Here is a 19,951-nt window from a genome sequence, read left to right as displayed (position 1 = left end):
ATTGGACATCATGTTCACCTGGGCAGCCTCCCGGAGACATCAGGAGAATTATTAGACTGTCTGGAGTGCGGAAAGCTTTAAAATGTGTTGCCGTGCCACTTCTAAGGCTGTCACCAACTCATAATTTAAATGCCAAGCACGAGAAATTGCTCGCGTGAGCTACATTAACACACTTGATGCGCCGTCGTGACAAGGGCGGCGCGCCGGTACCCGCATCTATCCATCCCTGTCAATAACCGTTGGGCGACGCCATTCCAATGCCTAATAATCAGGGGCTGTCGCCTCGATTTCAGCTGTCATCACGTTATTATGGGAAAGACTGACTTCCATCGACCACTTCCGTCGACTCGACCTCAAATCGCCCGTTCCTGATGAATCCCACCGGCAAGAGTGTGAGCGACCAGGCTATCAAGAGCAGGCTGAAGTGATTGTTGCATGAGTCTGGTGTAAATTTTGCGAGTCATGCCTGCCGCTCGCCTAGATTGTGGTGGACGCGCTAACAAAAGCCCATTTTCTTGTCGAAATGTCTCTTGGTCTTGCTGGAAAAAGGCAGCGGAAGTTGGTCACGGCGCTCTCCGTCTGGCAGGGCGCTCGCGCATCGCAGACAAATTGAACGAGGCTGATGAATTTCCGGCGTTCCACTTCGTTGCCTTGTGGTATTCCAGGGAAATAGCAACGACGATAAGTATCTGTGGAACGGTTGTATGTATGTACCACGAGATGTGCTCGCGAGGCGCGGCGGATGTGGCTCGTCCGAAACGTTGTACAAGGCGGAGATACGCATCTGGACTATTCATTATATCGCGCTCCCCACTATCTATTGGCAGAGCAAAGGTGCAGAACATTAGGGCGACTGTGCCGTGAACGACATGGCTGCCACCCTTCTTCCGTGCGCGCGCGATCAGTGGTTGGGGGGCTTCTGTGTAATAACATGAGGTATGGTTTGCGAGAAGGCATGAAAAGGCGACGACCCGCCGCTCACCGTTCTCTTGATCTTTACCTGCAACATCTGTCCTTCGTCGCAACACCAACACCACTGTCCTCGTCGCCGCCGCCGCTGTGAATCACAACATTATCGCCGTCATCGTCATCATCACCAACCAGTGTTTTCGTCTGCCTGGCTCTCTTGGCATACGATCGCACAAAGCCCTGCGCGCGGAGCCACAGATTGGGCTCAGTGCTGACGACGCTTTGCACAACAGTCCGCTCACATTCGTCGTCAGACGCATTCCTGTCCTGGGCCTGTCACGGAGGAGTTGGAAACGCCTACGTGTGCTTGGGTGGCTGTGAGGGTTGAGCTGTCAGCAATTCTGGTCCATCGCTGCTCAGAAGTGTTAAGGACGATTGTTTCCTCTGCGCAGGTGACTCCTGAGTTTCGGGCTGGACGGCTGCGCAACTGGCGGCGATACTCCATCAGGCGTACTAGGGTCATTACAAATTCCCACCTGCAGCTTTTGACTTCGCCGAGCTGACGACCACTTTGCCGGGAGGCTCGTGCGCCGACGTAATCTCTCATCAGCAGCCCTGAGTCGCCCTCGTGCCTGGCCGATCCGCTTCCAGCATCACTACTGTATCCTGCTTGCTGGAAACCATGGCCGTCATTACGACACCTCCTCCTTCCTCACCTTGGCTGGTGTCCCTGATCTTCAATCACCTTCCTTCATTCACGTCACTCCTTAAAGTCATACCGGTCGTCCTTCTCATCTGGATATTTATTGTCGACATTCGCTTGTTCAGCAAACGCAGTTACCACACTTGAATCATCTCCTCATTCCACCACTTCTTCAGGCCTTCGACTTTGTTCTACACTACCATCAACATTCGCCAGCAAACATCATGCAGATCAAGACCTTCGTCCTCGTGCCCGCTGTGCTCGCCGCTGCTCAGCTCGATGGCATTCTAACGCAGATCACCTCCATTGGCGGTGACATCACTTCCATCGGTGGTAACATCGCCACCCAGGTCACTTCTCTCGGCGGCAACGTTGCGACTTTTGTTCGTTGACTTCTACAACAACCCCAGCGGTCTGCAAGTTGTACTAATAACTTCGACACAGGTTACAAGCGCTGGTGGTGGTGTCCTTGCGACCGTTACCTCAGATGCTGCCGGTGCCTTCGCGACCGTAACTTCAAAAGCTGCCGGTGCCGCCTCGACCGCGACCTCCGCACTCGGCGGAGTAGCGACCACGCTCTCCACCGGAGCCAACGGCGTGGTCGCCACCGTCACTTCAGCCGTGAATGGAGCTGCCTCGACTGCCTCTTCGCGTGTTGGAGGCGCCGGAACCACAATCTCGAATGCTGTCAACTCGGCCACCACCCGTACAACCACCAACGGCAACGGCTCTATCATGGTCGTCACTTCCACGAGCACACCTTCAGGCGCAGCCTACCCGACTGCTGTCCCCGCTGTTGCTGGTGGTCTGCTCGGCGCTGGTCTTGCCGTCATCGCCCTCCTATAGAAAGACATTTCTCGGTCAGATATTGCGGCTCAACGGAATCGGACACCACTTGCAATACGGGGAAGGTCGTGAGTGACTGGATCTCAGCATAATGTTTATTTAAAGTAATACAAAAAGTTTTGATGTTCTTGCTAGACTTGTTGAGTGAACAAGCGAGTTGACGTGTTCCGCTCACATCTGCCGGGAGAGACGCTGCACCAACGTCAGAGTTCGGTGATGTTCTGGTTCTGCGAAAAGCAGTAAATTCCGGTTATGCCACTCTTACCAGGTCTGAACCGAACCGGCTTGCGCGTAGGCACGGTGAACAGACATTGAGTGGCCCTCAGTAAAGGGCAGAATTCGAGCACATCCAAGCGTCCAATGATACTCACTTCCGACACAGTGAGCTCGTTCTGGAAATATGCTTCTCGTACAGTCATTGATGGGTGCTATACGAAAAGTTCGAAAGTTTCGGATCGCGCTGTGAGCATCGGCTGCTTGCTGGAAAAGTTGCGTCGAAGAATTCACTCGGACATTCAATCAACACAGATGCAGCGACAGCGATGTGAGAGGTCGACTATGTGACGGCGTGCGAGGACGCGGTGCAGTGCTTGATCGTTGCCCACAACTTGGTTGACCGCTGTCTCCGCACGTGGGGAGTCTGTGTGACACGCTGGTTCCTGCTTCCGTCATCTGGATCCTGCCCCTTGCAGCGCGATATTCCAATCGGTGCGAAACCTGAAGTGATGACAACATCGATCTCAATAGCGATGGATTCAGAACGAAAGGACGCTTTTAGATGTGTTGATGGCAGATCGCGGTTTTACCAGAAAGCGATCGGAACAATAATTATCACGCGGATGTGGACGCACACGGGACAGTACACACACGACTGATCGATTCAGGGCACCGCGGGCCGTGACAAGACTTGTGAGTTACCATCGCCATACACTGTTCACGTGACAGCTATCCTCTCGTGTGTTCAGGTCTCATCCTGGCAACAGGACGGTCACAACTGATCACAAATGGTTGCGGTTCTGCGCATGGTGTTCCACAAACGCAGTTCGTATGCTTGGAGGATACTGACATGACGTCGTACTTGTCCAGGCAATACCACCTGCATCTATTGATTCCAGCAGCAAAGCACTTGTTCCATGTTTGCCTGCATGACCCAGCTGCCGTAGCTACTGGCAGTATTTGAGTATCCCTGTGAATCGACTGCAGCAGGATTCACACCAATTTGGGCGGTGGACGATCGAGCCGCCGGGGGTGAGGGAACTTGCACGTGCTCGGAGCGGGACCCGCGAAGCCGAAACGGGACAACACGCGACACACATATGGTGGTTGCGTGCTGGTCGGGTGCTCAACTCTGCCGACACGATCTCTTGACAATGTGGGTAATTCGTGTGAACAACACCGCCAGACATTGGAGACTCGATCAGGATGCACTCAATCGTGTATATGCAGAGCTGAGAATATAAGGTGAATCAGTACAGTAGGTCCTGTGGAGTACCTGACATACCGACAAACCTCAAATGCGTGCTCCTTCCCCAGGCTGTCGTGCAGATGACCATGTACCGTACCTAGCTTGGTCCTCTCGCGACTCGGTGCCGGACTGGACTCGGTGAACCAGACATGTCACCTGGAAAGGAGAGTACCTAGGTCCTGTAATATTCCGGTATGACTGCCATCGAGGCTGGGGATCAACACCTTTCAACCAAATTGCGACCTTGAGAGGGAAAGCATGGGCGGCGCCTCAATCTGGTAATTATCAATATTTTGATGAGCTGGTTACGGCCAGCGGTGTCCATGAATTCATGCTATCGATAGCTTATCGATGGATCCCCAAGAAGCTTTCCCCACCCGCATTGCTGTTTCTTACTGCGTGCATGCAGCATGTTCTCTGTACTGGACTGCAGGTGAGGTATAGTACCCGTGGACTGCTCGAAAGTGTTGAGTGCACCGTCGTGTATAATGTCCAGTATTGCATCAGCATCTCTGATGGCGGAGACGGTTGAACCACCTGGTGGTCATCTGAGCGTGATGGTCGCCCACTCGTTGTCATATGCACCCGTGGGCTACACCCCTATGCCCGAGAAGAACAAGAGTGATAAAGTGGATGCGACGACCCTTTGACCGCATCCGCTGATGACTGGCCCCGGGCGCTCATCCATCGCTCCAGGGCTCATACTCACCACCTCCACCACCACCAACCTCCAACCACCCACCTTCTTGCTCTATCTACTGTATCTCCCGTCTCTTTCTTTGGCGCGCACGCGGTCTCGCCGCCCTACTACTATTGTATTGTCCTATCTCTCGCTTCCTACTCTCCCATTCATCGCTAGCATTTGCAACCCCTCATCTGTATCACAATCATCAACGCCCCTTCTTCATTGCAGGTGGCTTGCCACCGTCACATATACCTAGTAATTCTTCCTCTCTCGGGACTTCCTCGTCGTTCAAACTCAAACATCTCGTCCTGGACTCCGCTGGATCGATAAGCTGCTCGTCTGCCTGGCGTCCGCGCGCAGCCCGCAGGTCCCTGCTTCTCCGCAATTCGAACGGCCGCTATCACATCATCGCCGACACCTAAACGCCGTGTGAGACGTCCAGTCATTCATCCATCTCGACCCTACCATACATATATCATCACCCATCGATCTCCACGCTCCACCGCCCAGTCACCAGCGCCACCTCGCTGACCATCATCGTCACCGACCGCGTGCACGTCAATCGATTTACTGTACATAGCAAAGCATTCTCTCTGTGCACCGTAGACGTCCACTCGCTCATCCATCCGCCTGCCTGCCCGCCTGCCTGGGTAGCTATCCATCTCGTCGTCCGTGACATCTCGAACTCGACTTCAGCTCCCTTCCGCCATATTCCGCCTCGCTGTGTTAATCGACCACCCATGCCTTCTGGACCTCGCGCCAAACTTGCCGACGATACATAGTGCTTAAGAACACAAGACTCGCCGCTCGGGCGTGGTAAAGCATCACCCAGCCAGTCATGGCAGCACCACGGGCACCGCCGTCCTCGTCGAGGCGGTCGGCCCAGGTGCCGCCAGAGCAAGAGCCAGATGAAATAATAGGAGAGTTTCGTAGAGGCAAGGAGATCGGCCGGGGCAGTTTCGCTGCAGTATACCTCGCCCAACATAGAGTAGGTCCCTCAGCACACGCACCAGGCCTCTCGATCGAGTGAAGGGAACAGAACTGATGCGAGCATTGATGCTGACACGAAATCTTCCAGAAAATGAAGTCTTTCGCCGCGGTCAAAGTTGTTCAGATGGCCAAACTGACCAAGAAGCTCAAAGAGAATCTCGCTCAAGAGATTGACATCCTCAAACGTTTAAAGCATCCGCATATCGTGCAGTTGTTTTCATGCACGAGTACACCCGCCCATATCTACTTGGTCATGGAATATTGTCAGCTCTCAGATCTGGCGCAATTTATGAAGAAGCGCCACACTCTGCCGACGTTCCCAGAGACCGCTGACATCTTTCGAAAATATCCTAATCCGGAATTTGGAGGCTTGAATGAGGTTCTTGTACGACATTTCCTCAAACAAATCACAAGTGCACTGCAGTATCTCCGTGCGAGCAATATGATTCACCGAGATATCAAGCCGCAAAACCTACTCCTCAACCCAGCGCCCATGTACATGTCCAAGCAAAAGGCCGAAGACGTCCCGCTCGCAGCTTCCGAGAACTCATTGATCCCGGCAGTAGGAATCGTGTCGCTTCCCATGCTCAAAATTGCTGATTTTGGGTTTGCCCGTCATCTGCCCTCTACGTCGATGGCCGAGACGCTATGCGGGTCGCCTCTGTACATGGCGCCGGAGATCTTGCGATACGAAAAGTACGATGCGCGTGCTGATCTATGGTCGACTGGAACTGTGTTGCACGAAATGGTGGTCGGTAAACCGCCGTTCCGAGCTCAGAATCACGTCGAATTGCTGCGCAAGATTGAAAAGGCGAACGACGTGATCATATTCGACAACAAGAACATGGTCATTAGTCGAGGCATGAAAGACCTGATTCGGAAACTATTGAAGAAGAGCCCGGTGGAGAGAATGACCTATGAAGACTTGTTTAATGATCCCGTCGTGACTGGCGACATACCCAACTTGGCCAGCGAGGACATTGCTCACACACAACTGCCAGACTTGGAAGCCACAGAATTGTGTCTAAAGGCGAGCAGAGGCGGAGATGCAGAGCGATCTGCAAGCGATCACTCACACGCTCAAGCACAACCCAGGCGGTCCCAAGACGAAGTGCAGAGGCGAGCGTCCTTGAGTCCTCACGACGCAGAATATCAGCAGCAGCAAATAGACGCACGTCGGCGGTCGTCCTCTGGTGCGCAACATACACCGGAAGAGACAGGCATACAGATGAGACGTCAGAGCAGTCAGCGCGAGTCACGACGGCCGCCAATGGTTGCTCATATGACTGCGCCCGCTCGTCAAGAGGTCACACAGCCGCAAGTACAGCATGTTTCGGCAACACGCATGGAACGACGTCCAAGCCGATCGTCACCACTCGCTGGCCCGCCACTAGTCCGCGAGCCCACTCTAGAAGCAGAAAGGCCGCGAGATGCACACGCTGCCCATGAAGCAAAGGAAAAGACTGCGCAAGATCTGATGTTCGAAAAGGAGTATGTGGTTATTGAGAAGCGAGCTGTCGAGGTCAACGCATTCGCAGATGAACTGGATGCGCAGCCTCATCTGCAGGCTCGTGGGGGTACCATGGTACGTCGAGCCACAACCCAAGGTCAGCCAACCTCCATCACAGGCGCGCAGCCTGCCAGTCCATCACGTACGATGCAAATGGTAACCGGTAGGACTTCGGCTCATCAGCGTGCGGGCTCATTCGAAAGGCGATATGCTCCATCGCCCCAGTCCGCGACAAACATGCTTAGCAAGGCGCTCAATGCCGCCAATGCGCGATTGCTCGGCGCGTTGGGCACATCCCCTCCAGCGAAAGGTGCCTCGCCGCCCCAGGGCTTTGGTGCCTTTCCTGCCTATCCCCTGACGCAAGGCCTCCCAGCGATCGGCAATGGCCAAGATTCCAAATTGCCCTTAGACGAGGACGGCAGGATTGTTCGGATCGTGGAAGAGGCGGCTACCCGCAGTGATGTCATCTTCGGGTTTGCTGAGGTAAAGTATCGTCAACTCATTCCAGCCACACCCTCGTCCCAGGACCCTCTCGGAATCCTTCAACTTGAGGCACAGGAGAACATCCTGACTGGCTCGAAGAATGAAGACGGCGACCAGGACATGACCACCATTGCCATTGTCGGAGTTGCTGAGGAGGCTTTAGTTCTCTATGTGAAGGCGCTGGCCATCCTGACCAAGATTATTGATCTGGCGATATATTGGTGGAACAAGCAGACGAGTGGTGACCATTCAGCAGCCGATGCGACGGCCAATACGTCCAACGTCGGAACGCGCATCCTCGGTGTCGTCAAGTGGTCTCGAGAGCGCTTCAATGAATGCTTGGAGAAGTCCGAAGTAGTCGGACGCAAACTGCAGGCCACGCAACGGAAGCTCCCCGAGGCACATCCCGGCCATCCCAGCAACCATGCGTCCGCCAGTACCACTGCGGCGATCACAACATCAGTCGACCACATCCGGATAACTAGTGGCGTCACTGCGGAGCGACTCATGTTCGATCGTGCGGTAGAGATGAGCCGAGGCGCTGCCGTCGCAGAATTGGTTGGTGAGGACTTTCAGGACTGCGAATTGGGATATCGGACTTCAATCATGTTACTCGAGGCTGTGTTGGAGAATGATGATGAGCCTCTCATGCGCCGGCCGAGTGCGAAAAGGGACAAGTCCGCGGACGAGATCATAAATGGCATGGAGTCGGAGGATCGGCAGACAGTGGTGAAACGTAAGTTCGGCTTGACGACGCCTGGATACACATTCGTTGGTTTTCATTGTCGCTGACGCTGTCGATAGTCATTGACGGGACCCGGGCTCGTCTGAGTGCACTTCGAAAGAAAATCCATGCTGCGCAGGTTCAACAAAAACGCGCTTCCTTCAGCGATGGAAGAGCCCCGCGGACTGCTTCATCGCCGACGATGAATGCACATCCTCCGACATATTCCGGATCTTCACCTCGATGAATCTACACTTGTGATTCTTGGCCGCTCCAAGGATATGGGATGCTACACATCCGCCGGCTTGTTCGACACGGAGCTTTCGTTCCTTCTCCTTCACCCATCTTGACACGGAATCTCAAATTTCGAGAACATGTTACCGAAAAATCAATGGCATTCGCAACATCAAAAAAACCTACACGCATCAATGACTATTGGACGAAGCGAGAGGGTGGCGCAGGGTTTTGCATTCTTGGGTGGTACGCTGAAATATCTTGTGACGCGAGGCCTGTTTGCTCCATCTATATGCCTAACACCCCAACATTGGAAATGAAGTGGAACGGACCATGAGCAGCGAATGTCACGGCTTTCGCAATGGAAATGACAATGGGTTTTTTTGTGATGATGAGAGAGGGCGGTTGGTCATCGGCGTTTGGGGGGTTCTTTCAAGTATCCGATATCCGGGCAGATTGCATGAGACCTTTCAAGCATTTGACTTCATTTGGAAAACGGGAGTTTCACTAGACTGTGGTGTGGTATACAGCGTGTCGGCTTTATCTTGCTTTTATCCCGCTGGGTAGACTGCGCTTTCTTGTCAATGTTGATCAATGGGGCTTGTAATGCGCATAATAGCATTTTCCTCCGCCTGTACGAAGACGATCGCGATCACCCTCGTAGCTGATACATATGGAACCACGGTCCTACGAGGCAGTGAGCGATCGGGGCAAGTGCTGGTATTGCCGTCCATAAATACTGTCTGCCCCGTCTTTGACTGAGGCGTACGGCTAGGGTCGAATTAGGGTTGATAAAGCGACGCAGAACGACCGGAATTTACATTTTGATGGATTTATCGATTGGTTTCGCCCACAGCATTATCGTTTGTCTGATATGCTAGTACGTGTAAAAGTGATAGTAGTATTCTACACGTTTTATGCTTCATTTCAGCATGAACTGTCACTGTGAGTGTGAATGTCAGGGTCAAGAGACATTTTCACTCAAGGCGACAGATTCACTCAAATGCTGCAATGAATGAATGGGTGTGTTCTGGGTGGTTGAGCAGGGTACTTGAACCGGTGGAAAATGCTGGCCGCGCAAGACCTGATCCTCCAGTCAATCGGTGCCCAGGTGATCAGCGGACATTGAGCTGAAAGACCTTCGCCGCCCGCCCAGTCGACGGCTACACCTTCCGAGGTCGTGTCTGCAAACGAGGCTATCGCCGCAAAAGCCGGCCAATCCACGCGATAGTGCAATAAGGCCGTAGGGATGGTCGCGCGACCCCCAACCAAATACGGGCATGTATATAAGATACCTATTTTGCATTGTAAAGTGTTCAGCTGCAGGCACACCATTTCTCATACCGCTACATAACGCGCAAGCACACAGGCAAACGCGCACTTGGCGTGGGGTCGTCGATCCCATTGCTTCAAATCAATATCGTGAGGGAGCCTTGGGAGAAGGGCATCGGTGGGAATGTCGCAGGCGGGGACGTCGCGCCACGGACGGATATGCAGCCAATTATTACTGAACAGAATGGTATCCCTGCGTTGTGTACAACAGCTACAAGGTATGGTGCAGGTGGTATACGAATCGTGTCCGTATGTCTTCCACATAAGCGTCTGCAAAATGTTGTTGGGGAAGTTTTGTGACCCCCCGAGCGGCCGAAGGGCATCTGGGGCATCTGTGGTTCTGTGGTACATACAGCCGAGGGCCGTGCTTTGCCTTTCCTGGGGGTTGAGGTCATAGCGGAAGGCATCATCATTCAGGATAACCAGAAAGTCCCATCAAACACCGCAGCTCAACCAAAAAAGCCTGCTTTGGTCACACAACGCGGGAACAAGTTGAGAAGAGGCCATTTTCTCAAATATCTTCAAAGCCGCGGCTGTCTCGTCCTCCCTCTGTTCCTCCTCACCTTCTTATCGCACCACCCTTCTCTCTCGGCCGGCCGCTATATATGCACGCTGCTTTCGCGGGTTGGAAGATCCCAATTGCATCCCGCCGACTGACGAGCCTCGGAACCGTTCGGGCACGCGACTGCTGGAAACACCTCACCCGCGTCTCAACCCCATCCTCTCCTGCTCGAGTCATTGTTTGGGACAAAGGTGTGTCTGGATCTCGACTTTATCATCACCCTGCGCGCCTCTTGCAACAGCGGTCAGACCTTCGCACAGACTCCGCAGCTTTCACCTTAGCACCTACGTCACATACCAGTCTCCTTGCTAGGTCGAATCAAAGAGCCACCAACATCAACATGTCGGGCGTTACGAAGAAGCACCGTGTGGCCATTGTCGGCTCCGGAAATTGGGGAACCACCATCGCCAAAGTGGTCGCCGAAAACACTCGTGAGCATCCCGATGAGTTCGAGGAAGAGGTGCAAATGTGGGTGTTCGAGGAAGATGTTCAGCTTTCCAAGGACAGCAAACACTACAAGGCCAACTCGGCTCTCGCATCAAAACCGCAAAAACTTACACACCTCATCAACGAGCTCCACGAGAACGTCAAATACCTCGCCGGCATCTCTCTTCCCACCAATTTGATCGCAAACGCAGATTTGCTGGACACGGTCAAGGGTGCGACAATTCTCGTCTTCAACCTGCCTCATCAGTTCATTGGAAAGACGTGCGACGATATCGAAGGACATGTAGTGCCCTTCGCACGAGGCATCAGCTGCATCAAGGGCGTTGAAGTCACAGACGATGGCTGCCATCTATTCTCTGACCGCATCGGCGAGAAGTTGGGAATCTACTGCGGCGCGTTAAGCGGTGCCAACATCGCAAACGAGGTTGCTTTGGAGAAGTTCAGCGAGACAACTATTGCGTACGCTCCTCCAGCTATGGACCACCACGAACCTGGCGAATCTTCGGCCCCGTCCAGCAACAGCAAGTCAGGCCTAAAAGCGATTCCAGCCGAGTACCCCGAACTCTGCCATGCGAGCATGAAGAAGCTCTTTCACCGACCGTACTTTCACGTACGTGTGACCGATGACGTGGCGGGCGTGTCTCTTGGTGGTGCATTGAAGAACATTGTGGCGCTTGCCGCGGGTTTCGTCGACGGGCTAGGGTGGGGCGATAACGCCAAGGCGGCCATCATGCGCGTGGGGATTATGGAGGAAGTAAAGTTCGGTAAAATGTTCTTTGGCTCAAGCAGCAAACCAGAGACCTTCACCGAGGAGAGTTGTGGTGTAGCCGATCTAATCACATCGTGTTCGGGCGGCCGCAACTTCCGTTGCGCGAAAATGAGCGTCGCCGAGCGCGTTGACATTCACGAGATTGAGCGTCGTGAGTTGAACGGACAGAAGCTGCAAGGTACCAGCACAGCTGCGGAGGTCAATTCTTTTCTGAAGGCGAATGGTAAAGAGGGCGAATTCCCACTCTTCACCGCCGTTCATTATATTTTGGAAGGCAAAGCTCGACCCGAGGACTTGCCTGAGCTACTTGAGCCTACCGTTCATGAAAAGAGTTAGTGCACGTTCTTTTTGAAACAATATGGATCCACAATTAACATAGATATCAACAGGTGGCGCGCAACGACGTGGAGCGAAGCTTTGAAAGCGAACTCGCAGGGCTACCTGCGTGCGTGCAAGCATGCCCAGGTGTATTTGCTCTCTTCGCACCTCGCCTCTTTCGACGATACCCCAACGCCACACGAATCGAGCTGTTCCCGAAATGAGTTTATGATACAATGCAAGTGGAGGAGGCACACCACCCTCAGATCGGACTCTGAACTGCAAAATTCCAAACACCATATCGAATAGAGCAGGCGCAATGTCGCCTTATAGAGCCAAATGCCATGTGTCTGTCATTGGCATAGCCAACTTTGGCTAATCCAAGCGACCTAGCATGCAGCGCAAATGCCACGCATGGGTCCTGGTCTAGCGTGCTATAAAAGATGGAAGCAAGGAGCATGTGGATGCAAACCGGCTGATAGACAATCAGAGAAGATGACCTCAGCCGAGACAGTTGCTGTTCGGACGTCCATGAGGCGCCTGTCGGCGCTCGAGACTGGACACTGTCGTTGGGCTGGGGCAATTTTCGCCAAAGCCAGCGCAAACGTCTTCCGCTGATTGTGAGTGCAGACAGCACAGGCCTGGGTCTTTGCTGAGCGAGGGATATGTCTAGAGAAGAACCAAAATTGCGCGTGTCGCCATTAGAGGGCGGTGAGGATCAGAACAGGCCGATGACTGTGCGTGTCAAGCGAACGGAAGTTCACGAGTGTCTCAGCCTGATACACTCCCAGTCATGCAGCGCTTGAAGTGCAGAGGTCACAATCGGTCATGTAGAAACGCGACCTCACGGTTGACATACTTGATTCGTGATGTCCACCACAAGCACGTCCCACGATGGTGCTTCTCACATCAGAAGAGAACGGCGTAAATATACGCTGGGAGATTTTTGACCATCATCGTGTAGATTCTGTCCATAGCAAAGTCACTGTTTCGACTGCGTCTCGTTCAAGTGCCTCAATTGTAAACAATTTCGAAGTCATGTTCACGCAGAGCTGGCGCCATGGGCCATGCGTGACGAACTATACGCGATCGGAGGGTCTCTCTGCTGTCTCGAAATCTCTACGGCGCTGTAGTTTTCACAGCCCCGAGTCTCGGTCACGATCAAGCCGTATGGAATGCCGCTTCAACGTCAAATAGGCATGTACTCCCTACCTTACCGCTAAGGTACCCCGACATCCAACTCGAGTCACCAGCAACCACATTGTTAAGACAATTGCTACGTATCACGGCGCAGGTGAAAATTCGCAAAAAGATGCGCGATCTGCTAGAGTAGACTTGCACAGCTTGACGCTGCGCTGCGTCGTTATAGCATCACTGGCATCGCCTGTATCCGTTCTCCTGCCTGAATGCAGCAACGTAACGCGGCGTAATTTTCACCGCCATGGCAGATCCTTTGTGGCAGATATCGCCAGCGTCATTGAATGGGTCGTCGTGTAAATTCCCCAAAGAACGGCAAGGGCTTTTTTCCATGATAAATTTGTCCTCCCTTCTCGGACACCTCCACCCCATCGCCACAATAAAGTGACCCATCGAGGAGCAGGCTTCCTATAATCCAGGAGATATCTCTCTCCAGAACCACACCCTCCGAGGAGAGCTGGCAACCGATACCTAGTCAACGTGCTCATGAGGAAGCGCGGTAACGGTCGTGGCTGGCTCCGTTGTTTTGATCTGAAGAGAGAAAGAGGAGAAAGAAGAAAAGTCCAGCACATTGAATTCGCATCTATGTGTAGACCTCCAGCGGGACGACGGGCTTGGCGCTCGAGAGGTCTGTGTACTGGACGCCTCAGGCTTGAAGTTCATCTGCACTTCTCCGCGCCTCGTCGAGTCAGAACAGAATATGAACTACCAACTAGGACGTAGCGTCTGGGGCTAATAACTATATCGAAGGTTTTCAAGGTCGTACTCATAAGCTGGACATCTCAGCCCAAGTTTCCTTGATTACGAGGAAAAGTCGTCGTGGTCGATCTTTGAATGTGTGTCCAATCTTGGTGTCGCAAATGGCCTGCGACCTCGCCTGCTTAGCCGTGGCGTTTGTCACTCTGTCACTTTCAAGGTTTGGAGCGCCAGCGAATCGTCTCATTACGTCAGAGCAGATGGGCAGCCATCGCTGCATGTCAAGATGCTGTTGGGCGCGGCATAACGAACCGGCGTTCCAAGAGCTATATGAGGATGGACAACGCTCGGAATAATTGGCAATCCGCATAGTCGTCCGAGAGCCATTCGAGACAAAGCGAGTTTGAGAACCAACTTCATCAACTCGAGCCAGATCGACGGAGTTACAACAGTCATGTCGTCGTATGGGGATCCATCGCTGGAGACGACGATTTTGAACAGTACAAACACGTATCGTTTGCAACATAATGCTTCGACTGTTACTTGGAATTCCACGCTCGCAGACTTCGCACAGGCGTATGCCCAGACATGCAAATGGGAGCATTCGGTACACACGTAGATCATTCTTCCGACTGAATGTGTGCTGATCCTCGATTTCAAGGACAGTCCATACGGAGAGAATCTCGCGGCCGGATACTCCTCACCTGGGCGGGCTATCGATGGATGGTACCGGGAATCAAGCATGTATAGCTACCGACAATCGAGTTTCTCAGAGCAGACAGGACATTTCACACAGCTCGTCTGGCAAAGGACCGACGCGGTCGGATGCGGAGCCGCCCGGTGCAACAACAATGATATCAAAGGTTGGTTTCTAGTCTGCGAGTACTATCCACCAGGAAACGTCATCGGCGCCTTCGCAGGGAACGTTTCTGCGCCAAGATCGCAAGGGGACATTCCGGGGTCCCTTGGTGGAGCAGGAAATGCTGGCAGTGTGACGAGAGCTTTCTCAAAATTGTCGTTGCTATGTTTAGTCGCGATGTCGGTACTGCTATCGACTCGGCTCTGAGTAAATTCTTCAGATTGCCCCCCGAAGTCATAAAAAGAATTCCAAACCATTACCTACGATCGCCTGAACTCCACGCATATATAATGCAAATGCCACGCGCTGTCTCGCCGCGGCCGGGAGAACATGCTAACACAAAGTTGGTAGTGGCTGGATTCATTATCCATCATTAGGCCTGCGTATCGGCTTCTTTACGTGACCTCATTTTGTGATCTTCTCTGCCTGCGCCTTCGCCTGGCTTGCCAAATCTTGAGCCTTATCCTTCACAGTCGCCGCCGCGCCCTCAATTGAAGCCTTGGCATCTGATAACCCGTCTTTCGCCGTTTGTTCGAGAGATTTTTCCCGACCTCCGAGGTGCCAGTAGTTGACATAACGATATGCCTGTGCGGATTGAGCCGAGAAGTTTACGAGATGGCAGCCGAACAGGAGGTAGTTCTTGGGTGACACCGCCAAGGCGTAGCGCATGAAGGTTGCGCTGTAGAGAACCAGTGCGCCAGTCATGGGTCCAGAGATGCTGAAGTTTAGCCTGTAAGCAGGAATGCATCGAGAGTGTGCGTTGTAGGGGAGCGGGCTACTCAACGTACAAGTCGGGATCCTTCTGAGTATCCATCACCGCAGCTAGGGGAATTCCGAAATTGCTTGCGGGACCCCAAAAGTCTGCACATGATTAAAGTGTCAGTCGCTATAGCTCAAACCGATCCTGAAGCGCCAACGATGACTTACGAGTTGAGCAGATGTAGTCCGTCACCGGATTGGCGCGAATGCGCGCATTGATCGCTTTGATTGCGGCTGCCATCTTGGAGAACGCGCTGCTTTTGATAATGTGATTGTAAGATTGAAGGGACCTGCCTTTCGTTGCAGGATCACTCGCAGGAGAGAGTGTGATGTTGTGGGATTGCAAAGTTGAGAGCTGTTTCGTCACACCTGGAGGTGGAATTCTCGCGCACGGCCGGAGCTAAGAATAAATTCCACCAGTTCACCGGCCGCCTGCCGTGTGAGTTCACCACTTCTCGCCATGCTTCCAAGGTCATTTGCCCACCTTGGAATGCTCAAGTTTGTTTTCCTGAACAGCGGTAGAAGGCCTGTTCTGCACCTTTCTCCAAGGTCCGGACTCATATACGAATTTTGCGGACCTTTTTCGCGTCGCCTGAAAACACATCGCAGGATAATTTGAATGCTCGAATTGTGCAGCAGCGACTCGTCAAGTCAAAGTGCTCGTAGTTTAGACGTGCGGCCATATGTACAGACCATCTACAAGAACCTTGGAAGAATGAGACATGAAAGGTGGCTGTTGCGAGAATAGAAGACATTGACAGGGGCCCGGAACGTGTGAGACTTCACAAATGTCATAAATCACCGCACTCACGTCCACAGGATCGGAGGTAACTCAACCACAAATTGACACAACTTGTATAACTAAGACGAAAGAGTTCAAAGTACTTTCCACTGAGACGCTCTGTCGTCGCTATCGTGAACATAATAGCACGGAATTTGTGCCATGCAGTGTTGCTGTGCTCCATGGTATTCCGATCACTGCTCCTGGCCGAGCTCACTGGACAGTCTTCGTCCCTCATCGTGAGTGCACCAAACGGTCGAGAAAGGTTCCATTCGTCCTGCATAAGTTCCGTCATGCCGTCGATCAGATCGAGTTGAGCCGCAACTGGTTGGGCATCATAGTCGTGATGGAGTCAAGTATTGAAGAAGAAATCATGCCATTTTGCGCCGAATTTGCATGCCATCCCAGTATTCTCAAATAACACCTGCACGCTTAATGACCAGCTCTCCTGCTCTCAGCGATGACCTTGGTCATCTCGTCGACCTTTCTCTTCGCACGACCGAAAGTTCCCAATCGCTTCTTGGCGAGCTTACGAGCACGCTTATCCTTGCTGTTGCGGAGAAGTTCGATAACGCGGCGCTCGTATGGTGCAAGTCTGTTCACACCCAGTTGTCAGTCCACCGTTGACACCATCGCCTGAGAGCCTACTTTGGTGGGCTGCTCGTTGGTGCTAACACGTACCCTGAAACTTCCTTGACGATATCCCGGACGAAGGCAGTACGCTTGCTCAAATGACCCTTCATGCGCGAGATGCGCTGCTTCGGCTGAAGCGGTGTTACTTGCTGTAGGAGCAGGCTGGTTAGTCGATGCCTTCCTGCTGAAATCCTGTACTCAAGAGTTCGAGATCATCGAGCGGATTTCACTTACGTGACCGGCATTGATTCCAAGAATCAAGCCAGACTTTTGCTTGACGTCCTTCGGCATTTTGACTGATGTGTGCTGAAATGATCAGGTTGTGGCAGCGTCAAGAAGCAGCAGTAGTCAATATCATGCCGCTTAGGGTGGCATCCAGGAAATTCGCTTAGCGTGAGTGCGACTCGTGAGGGTGGCTTGGCATTTCTGACGCAGCGGGTGCAGCTGGATCACGTGAAAAATGTCGCGACCATGAATATGGAGCGTCATCTGTAGAAAGCTTAATTTTCCCCGGGATGGAGGTCCAAGTATGAAACTTGATTCCGACTCCGAACTGGACGGGTTTTTCCCACATTTCATCGTCGTGCTCTTCAACAGCGCCTTTTGCAATCGTTCAACATGAATTGATCATGAATGGATGCGCTTTCAACGTTGGGCGCAGGAGGTTTCAACTCCCAAGTGTACCCGGCTTAGCGAGCGCGGTATTCCAGAGGAGCATTGCTGCTACATTTATTCGGTCCACCGTCAGGCCGACACATAGCAAAATCTCATCAAAATTGAGCAGCTGCATCGCGGGACACACATTCTCCCGACAACTGCATATCACCGTCATCAGGAGCTGCTCACCACCGCCCCTTGCCTCCTCCGTGATTGTAAAACAGCTACGATGCAGAACTCGTCTTGGTTTCTCTGCGCATCATCGGATCCCTAACACCTTTCTCGACATAAACTTGCTCGCGGGATATCGACGATGGAATAGCAATGATAAAAAGTCAGACGAACTGCGAACGGCTAGCAGGTCATCACCAACCACTGAAAGCCCGAAATCAGATCTGCCATCACCTAACCCAGCAGCAACGACAACTGGTACCGGCAAGACCCTTCTGAATCGACTTCCCGCGTTGCACCGACCGACGAAGGAGGAGCTCCTTGCTGCTGCAACAGGTTTCTGGCATCGACTGCAGATTCGCTTTAAATGGTTTTCAATACGAAGCAGTCGACCATTCAATTTCGACGAGATCTTCGCATTCGCTAGCTGGATATTTTGGGGACATATCTTATGGGTGGTCATTGGCACAACAACATTTTTTGGAGTGACCATCTGGGCACTCAACACTGTTTTCACGCAAGAGCAAGTTGCTAGCTGGGTTGCGGGTTACTTAACGAGAAGCGTGGGTGTTCAAATAGTGTTCGAGAGCGCAATTGTGCCACGTTGGAGCGATGGCAAGATCCGCTTCCGAAACGTCTTCATCAGTCGGCGGCCAACCAACAAAAGACGACGGACAGTCAGCAAGGGCTCTTCTGCTACTGCGGCGGCGGCGGCGGCAGCAGAGGCACAGATCGAAAAGGACAAGCTGAAAGATTCTCCTCAAGAGGCCACAAAATTGGAGGAGCTCGACGACGGGAATTACACTCAATTTGATCTTCAAGTGGATACGATTGAAATTTCGCTCTCATTCACTAAGTGGTTCAACGGCAAGGGCTTACTACGAGATGTCGAAGTGCGTGGAGTCCGCGGAGTGCTTGACCGAACGAATGTGAAGCCTGTGAAAGTGCCACAAGATCCGACCAAGAACCGGCGAAAGCACAACACTGGCGACTTTGAAATCGACAGTTTCAAACTTGATGATGTGCTACTGACAATGTACCAACCGGGTGGCTTTCGGCCTTACACGATCAGCGTTTTCAATGGGGAATTGCCCAGACTTCGCAAGCAATGGCTTTTCTACGATATCCTCAACGCGAACAATATCAGTGGCAGCTTTGATGAATCGTTGTTCACAATTCACCCCCGACAAGTCCATGGATACACAGGTGCGCCGCTGGTTGATGGGCGTGATCCAGACGCTGCGCAATGGAAGAAGCACAGCAGACTTCGAGTTGACGGCCTCAAGATCGATCACCTCAATCGCGGTGTGGAAGGACCTTTCAGCTGGATATATGAAGGCAACATCGACATTGTAGCAGACTACATGATACCAAATGATGCCGATGATAGCGTTGCCAAAGTTTTCACTGACATATATGAGCGCTTGGAGACGACGGTCATTAACTCACATCCACGAGAAGATGCCTCGAACGCCCAAAATGTCATTCACAACTCTTCTGAGTCACCTGACGGAGCGTCTGTCGAGCCTGCATTCCTGACAGAAAATGACAAACGCCCGGTGGTTATAGATCTGAAGCTTCATCTCAATGATGTACGAGCTAGCATTCCGATCTTCAACAACACTCTGTCGTACGTCAACAACGCCGCTGTACGCCCAATCATTGCGTATATCAACAGTCATTCTCATGGCGGATCGAACTTTATTCCCATTTCCTGCCGCATTGTGAAGCGGCTCAGCGACTTTGATGGATCGTGGACGGTCTTTGACTGCGGTCTAGTCAACAACGTCAGCAAAGAAGTGTATCGCGCGTTTGTAAGCGATATCGGTGATCGCAAGCATCGCAATCGCCGGCTAAAGAAGGTGACATTGTGGGCGGCGTCGGTTGCAGCGCAAGCTTTGTTTATTGGACTAGCAGGGCAACTGGCTTGATTCTCCACTTCAACAATCTTCGCGGATCGACTATGATGATCGCTGCGTTGCCAATGCTTGGAGCGATGGTGTTTCGGAAGGGTCATTTCATGTGGGAATTTTATGGCGTTGATGGCTGGGAGGATATTTCATGTTTTGCGGCGTCTACTGCATAGATTCATGACATTCGAAGGGCGGCGTCCCTCTGTGCGATAGAGATATACGATAATTGCCTGTTTTATTTTAAACCTGTAACTCGTCACACGAAAATCATACACCTTGTGAGGCGGCACAAATCCGTTCTGTCGTAC

General features: G+C 52.5%; 9 protein-coding genes across 9 annotated transcripts; 6 read left to right on the top strand and 3 right to left on the bottom strand.

Moving 5' to 3' along the window:
• Window positions 1–310: 310 nt before the first annotated feature.
• On the top strand, window positions 311–1,042 carry K489DRAFT_175291 (uncharacterized protein). Its single transcript, XM_033599400.1, has one exon. The coding sequence runs from the start codon at window positions 463–465 to the stop codon at window positions 862–864; it is 402 nt and encodes a 133-aa protein (XP_033461190.1). The 5' UTR covers window positions 311–462; the 3' UTR covers window positions 865–1,042.
• A 368-nt stretch (window positions 1,043–1,410) lies between these two features.
• K489DRAFT_175338 (uncharacterized protein) lies at window positions 1,411–2,560 on the top strand. The gene is made up of 3 exons (XM_033599401.1): window positions 1,411–1,717; window positions 1,843–1,995; window positions 2,057–2,560. The coding sequence occupies exons 1-3, from the start codon at window positions 1,592–1,594 to the stop codon at window positions 2,456–2,458; spliced, it is 681 nt and encodes a 226-aa protein (XP_033461189.1). The 5' UTR covers window positions 1,411–1,591; the 3' UTR covers window positions 2,459–2,560.
• A 2,886-nt stretch (window positions 2,561–5,446) lies between these two features.
• K489DRAFT_317106 (kinase-like protein) lies at window positions 5,447–8,562 on the top strand (the record flags this gene model as incomplete). The annotated part of the gene is made up of 3 exons (XM_033601212.1): window positions 5,447–5,596; window positions 5,687–8,327; window positions 8,396–8,562. The coding sequence occupies 3 exons, from the start codon at window positions 5,447–5,449 to the stop codon at window positions 8,560–8,562; spliced, it is 2,958 nt and encodes a 985-aa protein (XP_033461188.1).
• A 2,221-nt stretch (window positions 8,563–10,783) lies between these two features.
• Window positions 10,784–11,995, top strand: K489DRAFT_316390 (NAD-dependent glycerol-3-phosphate dehydrogenase; the record flags this gene model as incomplete). The annotated part of the gene is made up of 1 exon (XM_033601159.1): window positions 10,784–11,995. The coding sequence occupies one exon, from the start codon at window positions 10,784–10,786 to the stop codon at window positions 11,993–11,995; it is 1,212 nt and encodes a 403-aa protein (XP_033461187.1).
• A 1,297-nt stretch (window positions 11,996–13,292) lies between these two features.
• K489DRAFT_175135 (uncharacterized protein) lies at window positions 13,293–13,695 on the bottom strand. The gene has a single exon (XM_033599399.1). The coding sequence runs from the start codon at window positions 13,660–13,662 to the stop codon at window positions 13,411–13,413; it is 252 nt and encodes an 83-aa protein (XP_033461186.1). The 5' UTR covers window positions 13,663–13,695; the 3' UTR covers window positions 13,293–13,410.
• A 432-nt stretch (window positions 13,696–14,127) lies between these two features.
• Window positions 14,128–14,798, top strand: K489DRAFT_335307 (PR-1-like protein; the record flags this gene model as incomplete). The annotated part of the gene is made up of 2 exons (XM_033602187.1): window positions 14,128–14,477; window positions 14,532–14,798. Coding segments are annotated over exons 1-2 (420 nt in total), but the record flags the coding sequence as incomplete, so codon positions are not given.
• A 336-nt stretch (window positions 14,799–15,134) lies between these two features.
• K489DRAFT_408573 (UPF0041-domain-containing protein) lies at window positions 15,135–15,729 on the bottom strand (the record flags this gene model as incomplete). Its single annotated transcript, XM_033607491.1, has 3 exons — window positions 15,135–15,447; window positions 15,518–15,590; window positions 15,657–15,729. The coding sequence occupies 3 exons, from the start codon at window positions 15,727–15,729 to the stop codon at window positions 15,135–15,137; spliced, it is 459 nt and encodes a 152-aa protein (XP_033461184.1).
• A 488-nt stretch (window positions 15,730–16,217) lies between these two features.
• Window positions 16,218–17,193, bottom strand: K489DRAFT_353879 (ribosomal protein L36e; the record flags this gene model as incomplete). The annotated part of the gene is made up of 3 exons (XM_033602489.1): window positions 16,218–16,864; window positions 16,951–17,051; window positions 17,137–17,193. 3 exons carry the CDS (start codon window positions 17,191–17,193, stop codon window positions 16,702–16,704), a joined length of 321 nt encoding a protein of 106 aa, XP_033461183.1. The 3' UTR covers window positions 16,218–16,701.
• Window positions 17,194–17,446: 253 nt separating this feature from the next.
• K489DRAFT_378560 (uncharacterized protein) lies at window positions 17,447–19,946 on the top strand. Its single transcript, XM_033604441.1, has one exon. The coding sequence runs from the start codon at window positions 17,532–17,534 to the stop codon at window positions 19,659–19,661; it is 2,130 nt and encodes a 709-aa protein (XP_033461182.1). The 5' UTR covers window positions 17,447–17,531; the 3' UTR covers window positions 19,662–19,946.
• The last annotated feature ends 5 nt before the right edge of the window (window positions 19,947–19,951 follow it).

The sequence above is a fragment of the Dissoconium aciculare genome, assembly GCF_010015565.1.
Source record: "Dissoconium aciculare CBS 342.82 unplaced genomic scaffold K489scaffold_4, whole genome shotgun sequence".
In the NCBI taxonomy this organism is placed as follows: Eukaryota; Fungi; Ascomycota; class Dothideomycetes; order Mycosphaerellales; family Dissoconiaceae; genus Dissoconium; species Dissoconium aciculare.
Note: the sequence above shows the minus strand (reverse complement) of the source record. Positions and strands in the feature narration are given on the sequence as shown.